Consider the following 7,001-nt stretch of genomic DNA (forward strand, 5'->3'; position numbering starts at 1 on the left):
AGCGGATTTACTAGCCGCCAAGTTGGAGGAGGCGCTCAAAGAGAAGGACGTGCGGGTGCATCGCCCTTCGATGACCCGCACTGTCCTAATCAGGGATGTGGAGGACTGGCACGAAGAGGACGAGGTGCGTCGGGCCCTAAGCGACGCTCTGGAATGTCCAAGTGTTGGGCCCGTTATCATACGGCCTAACATTGGAGGCAAGGGGCGTTACGCGAGATGCGACGTGCCCGTCAAGGTTGCCATTCGGCTTACCACAGTGAGCCGAATAAAAGTCGGCTGGACAAACTGTAGACTGAGGATCATTGACAATGGTCCTCAGTGCTACAGGTGTCTGGAGCATGGGCACATTGCCCACAGCTGTAAGGGCCCGGACAGGTCAGGGAACTGTCACAGGTGCAGAAAAGGTGGGCATATCGCTAAAGAGTGCCCATCAAGGATGGACCCAACCCATCGCGAAGTCCTGCCCCCACCTCCGCGTGGTGCAGCCCGGGCAACGGACCCACCAGTGGGGTCCGGCTAACGGGGGAGGCAGCACCGCGCTGTGATCCGGCCCCGGATTAAGTTCGGGCCGAAGCACAGCGCGGTGGCAGAAGTGTTAGAAAGCGACGTAGGCCGCCTCGAAGCAATGCTTAACGGCAGTCCCGGGGCGGTCTGCATGAAGTCGGCTGTAAGGAAGAAAAAAAAAAAAAAAGGTAATTTGTTTTCGGTGTTACCTTCACCTAGGTGGTTGCCTTACCAGGCTATCGGGCCCACCCGCCCGTTATGAAATTACCCTCGATCGCTACCGCTTATTCATCCACTCTAGGAGTGGCTTATATCACGGCTACCCTGCATATCTACAGGCCGTTCCTCTATACGCAACCTGAGGACGCGCCCGATTCCCCGATCTAGGGAAACTGCGCTCGTTAAAACTTTCACTTTAAAGGACAATAAAAAGTAGGTTCAACATTATTACTTTTAACATATTAAAAATTAAAATCAATAATAATTTGAAAACAATTAACTTTAAAAATTATATAATATATAATTAAAAGAATTACTAATCTGGGTATAATTAAGGAAATAGAAGTTGATGTTGCTTTTGTAATTATCCATCAATTTCTTAGAATTAAACACTATCTTTAGATTTGTATCGAAGCGTTTCTTATGATAGTGATTTTAATCATTGTCAGATTAAATCTATACTGGACCCAACTATACAACGTCTCCACTGTGCCGCGACCCCACTGTGCTAGGTTTTTTTTAGTTATTAATTCATAATAAATAAATGTGTTTTTTGTATCTATTAAATTGTATGTTCTGTGTTTTGAATAATATGTAACATAAAAAAATGTACAAGTATTATTAATTAAACATTAAGTTAAAATGCAGCGCTGTACAGTGGACTTTCTCCTAACTGAAAAAATGGCAATAAAGCTGTAGCGTAACGCTACAGAAGTTATCTTGTGGTATTTAACAATCAAAAATGTTTATCAAGACTCTCAGTTAACTTCCGAGAGATCTTAGAACATGACTAGATATCAAATTAGCACTTTGACTGGTTACTTACAGTACATGGTCATCTTCATAAACATTTGACAATGGTTGTAGGGGGGTGACAGAATCACCACTGCACAAATAGGGTGAAACAGAAGTCGAAGATTTATTTCATATTAAGTGTGAATGTAAAGCCCCAAAAAAACCCAAAGAGATACTTAATTCTATCAGACAGATAGGAATATTTGAACATAGATATTCAACAATGGCAAGAACATTTCGGTGGAAACATTTATGTAAAGATACCGAATTAATGTAATTCTGTAAAAGGTGTGTACAATGGAACTACAAGTCTGGGTGCATGAGCCTTTTTTGACCATCTTTCTAACAACTAAAATTGCAACAAGTATTAGCTTAGCTCTTATCACAGTTAGCTGCAATACTATTTTTTATAATAATACAGTGTCGTAATATAGTTTTGTACCTATCAATAATCTTTTTTTTTAATAAAATAAGGTAATTTATACCATTATTGATTATTTAAATATGATGGTAATTAGATAATTAAAATACTCTTTTATAATCATCGATAAGAAAAACAAATTTGTTTTTTTTTAAATTTAATCGATTAATTTGATAAATATATACTATATTAACTAGATAAAAAATTGAATTCATTAACTTAATACAGATAAAAATTAAAACGATTATTTTTAGCTGAATTTGAATATTTTTTTTTTAATTATTTTTTCTTAAGCTAAATATTTGTTCGTTATTTAAATTTATTTCATACTCATCCAGAGTCAGCCTGAGCCTAAGCCTATAATTAGTTTTTAAATGTTATTGGAGTTTTTTTGCTAAAGAATAGTATCAATAAAAATTGATATTAATGACATTATTATTTTTATATAAATTATTTATGATTTTATTGTTAATGATTTATTTCTAACCGTGCAAAGTATGGGTTTCAGTCTAATAAATAATAAAACAATATATTTAATGGTTTTGTTTAATAATAAATATCATTACACATAACTTTTTTGTTTTTTTGATAGCCGACTATATGTTTATGTGTTATTAAAATAATGTTACCAATACATAAATTCTATATTGGTACACTTACAAACTATCCAAAAATTGTAAACGTATGTCATAAAACATGTTAAACATAACCCATTTATTGTGCAAACATGACAATACTTGAAATACGTTAATAAACAAATTTATTAAAAAATAAACAAAAAAAATAGTTTTACTAATTTAATAATTCTAAAGCATTATTTTACTCAAAAGAAAAGTATATAATTATTTAAATATATAGGCGAATTGGGAAACATATTTTGAGATTTTTGACTTTCATTAGCTGCATTTTTGTTGTTATGAACATTTTGATGACTTGTAATATTCAATTGAATATCTTGATTTGAATTTTTTCTTCTTATAATTCCAATTAGAGTATTATTAGAGTCGTTTATGTTTTTTAATGAAGAATACACATCCCTTTTACATAACTGATCTAAAATTAATATATAATGTTAATTTTTGGTAAAATATTTCAAACTAATCATTTCAAGTTGTCCCGGTAATTTCCGTGATTCAACAATTAATACATACAAATGTATTTCATATTATTGAACAGTATTAAAATAATAACGATCTATTAATTAATAGTAGTAGCTAATCTAAATATTGGGAAAATAATTTTATTTTAAGAAAAAAAAAACCAAAATTGTGTTATATCTACATTAACTAAAATGATTGCCTGTAATCTATGTTTCCCCTTAACATTACTTTCCTCAATTATGTTAAATTTGTGCTTGTTTTGTTATAAAATTAGATTGAAAGCTTATTTGTGAGACTCATAGATTAGATGGAGTAAAGGAGAAAATAAAAATAGAGAGTAAGTTTCTTTAAATAATTGGATTTTTATAAAATATGGCAATTATAAAACAAGGAGGTCATTGTTAACTTATTAAAAAAATCCCTAGTAATTTCAAAATATTTCTACTCTTGTAATAATCTGAGGTATAAGTACATAGTTTTTTATTTTAATTATTTATTTTTTGATAAATAAGACAATTACAACAATATTGGAGAAAAAATTTAGTAATTCAATTTTAATAAAATAATATATAAACGTTTTTTATTTCAAAATAGGTATAAATTATACTATTTGAAAGCTGTGTTGGACATTTACCCCAAGTCAAAATTTAATCTTTATATTCCATACTAAATGTTTTGTAAAACTATATCATTATTCAATATTGATTAAAAAACTTGTATATGTTCTATATAGAAATTTAAACCACATAATTCACATCTTAAAAATTGTTTTATAAAATTAAAATAGTAAACCTAATAAGTGGAATATATTATAAACATTTTACAGTTTATATGATGTTTTTATTATACATTGTGTAAATATGATTAACGATGTACAGGTGCGTTATCAAGATATGGCTAATAAAAAATATTCGATCTAATAATTATTTCGCAGTAGATTTTTTTTAAAACCTTTTTAAATTTTTATACTACATTAAAATCATATAACAGTGTTAAACAATATAGCATAAATATAACTATTATCATAAAATGGTATATTTGAAAAAATGAATTTTTATATTTTGTTATTTAAAATAAATGATAAAAATATGTTTTTCATGTTACCTGAAAGTATAAAAATTATTTTAGAAAAACACATCATAGTAAAATAAATGCCTTCTTAGTTACACATTGAAGTAGAAATAACTGCAAAATGATTATTAGCTCAAAAGTGTATAAATCTGTCATATATTCTAACTTGTTTTTTAATATAACTGTTCCATTTTTCTTTGAAATTAAAACAAAAAAATTAATACGATAAATTGATAAAAAATTCTTGTTAAAAAACAAATATTAAGAACATTACTATTATAATAATAATCAACCACTCTGTATGTCTCAACATATTATTATATTCAATATGAGGTCTTCTATAGTCCAATATAGTTAAATAAATAATTATCTAGTTGTTTATTTGTCATTTTAAAACTAATTTTTTAATTATTATTTAAGGACATGTTTTCTAAAAATAAAAAAAACAAAATAAACGTAATTATAACTTTTTGAAATATTACCAATTGTAGATGGATGTAAAATATATGCCTTATTTCTTAACCTAACATCAACACTAAAAGTAATTTTAATTGCATTAAAAAATTGTAAGTTCTTTTTCAGCTCTAAAATGTATTCCTTGACATGTTCCAAATAATTAATCAATTCTGTATAAAAAGTATCAATATTACCAATTGTTATGTCTTCATGTGAAATTGTATTTTCTATCTTATTATCATTTAAAAACTTATTTAATAATACCGAAAGATCAGAAACTCTTAAATTATATTCATTTGTACTCATATTAATAAAAGTGTTAACTAATATATTGAGTTTTGAAAAAATAATGTTGAAAAATTTAGTTGGATCAGTCCCAAAAATGTCCATAGCAATGAATTCTCGTAGGTACTCAATGGTTTTTATACCAATAATGATCATATTATTATAAAATGTTTTTGCAATTCCATTTGACAAATTGAAATTATATATAACAATTGAACCACTGAGAACCTTTATGTAATATTTTATGAGTAAACCAATAGGGCGAAATGTTGCTGTCATTACAAGTGTATGAAATGAATGTACATCAAGTTTGTAAAAACTATACTTGACAAATCTGAATATATCAAATAGTGTAACTTGACTTCCGCCCTTACAATTTATAGTCAAAGGTGCAAACCGAAGTATATCTAAAACACACTTAGGCCGATTATTTTTTGTTATTTGATAATGACGAGACTGTGAACCTGATAATAAGTCTCTTTCGGATACTTGCTGTCCATTCATCATAAAATCATAAAGAAGTATTTTTTTTGGTAAAAAATCGATGTACTCTCCTATATTATAAGTTAATTTAAAAACTTTATAAATAAAACTGTTTCTCAACATTTCTATATTAGGTTCAGTAATGTTTTGTCGTTCGTCAATTTGAAGTAACCTATTTTTAAGTTTATTTGTAGATAAATTTAAGTTTTCTAAAGTATAACTACCGGTATCATTGTAATCAGGACACGTAATAAATACAATATCATAGGAAACTTCTTTACATACATTCTGTATCAAATTTTCTAATTGTACTAAAATAAATTTATGAAGATTAATGTAGCCTTCAAGCATACTTGATTTTAGATCTGAAAGATCTATTTTGCCTTCCTCATTTGTTGCAAGCATGTCCGTGTATCCCGAAACATTATTGAAGTATAAATTTAGTGTCATTAACTCTTTTGAGAAAAAGTTAGTGAAGTTTTCAATATTAAATTTTCTTAATACATCTAACATTACCATGACAATTTCGGCATGACTTTGGATTGAGATTCCATATAATTTTAAATCCGATTCATTGTACATATTCTTGTTGATATTAATTTCGTTTAAATATCGACCATTATGATTAAAATAATTCAACATGTACATGGTAAAATTGCACTGAAGATCACTAAACAAAAGTCCTAGAGTGTAATTGATGAGTATTAATACAATAATATTTTTAAATATCATTTTGAATTTCATTAACTAGAAACTACTATACTGTACTTATTACAAAGAATATTATTCAAAATATTTTATAGTTTTATTCATATCTATTTAGTGTAATCATTTATAGTGAATCCTTATTTGTTTAGGTGAAAATTCAAAATCAATTTATTTATGCTACATAAAATATTATTCATATAAACGAAAAATAATATCCCACTATTGTAGATTCAGCTTATAATGTTTCATTCCTTTGAATAGTCACTTATTTTTTGGTCTAAGAAAAAGAAAGACTTAATATAGAAAAATCTATTATTCAAATTTTTTAAGTTTAAAACATACTTTGTAATATTATATTAGCTCTGATAATATTAGTTATTATCGAGGTTGACATAATGCCCATGCACTCAGACCTGTTGGTCCATTGTGCGCATCTGATAATATTAACACAAAATATGATTTTATTATTTGTACATCTAGGTCCTATATTAAGAACTAACAAGATTACCAAAATATCATTTCTTACTTTAAAACAAAAATACAAATTAACTATGGAATAAAATCGAATTATTGTGTAGATTTAAAATCACAATTATGAGTAGAGCCACAATTAAGTCCAGTCAATTACATTTAACAATTAATTAAATTTTCCTTCTTCTAACTCTGAAAAAATACACAATTTTTATTTTAAAAACAAGTTTAACCTATTAAAACAAGTTTATTTGGTCATTTTAAAATATTAAATCTTCAAGTCTTAAGATTCTAATGCTCTGTGATATAAAAATCAGTTAATATTTTTATTATCGAACTTTTTTTTTAATTATGTAATTTTTAAAACAAACATTACCCAACTACAAATATTCGTTTAATGGTATTGTTACGTCGCTATTTAGGGGTTCAGCCTAATGCCCGTCAACAGTATTCTAAGGGACCAACGGGGGATAGCTGGCTAGGCTATA

At 28.1% G+C, this 7,001-nt stretch overlaps 1 protein-coding gene across 1 annotated transcript; it reads right to left on the reverse strand.

Annotated features, from left to right (window-relative positions):
* Positions 1-2,462: 2,462 nt before the first annotated feature.
* LOC126907931 (uncharacterized) lies at positions 2,463-6,127 on the reverse strand. The gene is made up of 2 exons (XM_050689640.1): positions 4,593-6,127; positions 2,463-2,992 (listed from the first exon to the last, which is right to left on the reverse strand). Exons 1-2 carry the CDS (start codon positions 6,076-6,078, stop codon positions 2,763-2,765), a joined length of 1,716 nt encoding a protein of 571 aa, XP_050545597.1. The 5' UTR covers positions 6,079-6,127; the 3' UTR covers positions 2,463-2,762.
* Positions 6,128-7,001: the final 874 nt, after the last annotated feature.

The sequence above is a fragment of the Daktulosphaira vitifoliae genome, unplaced genomic scaffold (genome assembly GCF_025091365.1).
Source record: "Daktulosphaira vitifoliae isolate Bord-2020 unplaced genomic scaffold, ASM2509136v1 Scaffold_5, whole genome shotgun sequence".
NCBI lineage: Eukaryota > Metazoa > Arthropoda > Insecta > Hemiptera > Phylloxeridae > Daktulosphaira > Daktulosphaira vitifoliae.

Excerpts from the sequence above, each read along its gene's own strand:
- LOC126907931 (XM_050689640.1), bottom strand. The coding sequence starts at position 6,078 with ATGAAATTCAAAATGATATTTAAAAATATTATTGTATTAATACTCATC. Across the intron at positions 2,993-4,592 it reads TTTACATCCATCTACAATTG|ATCAGTTATGTAAAAGGGAT; the intron begins GTAATATTTCAA and ends TATTAATTTTAG.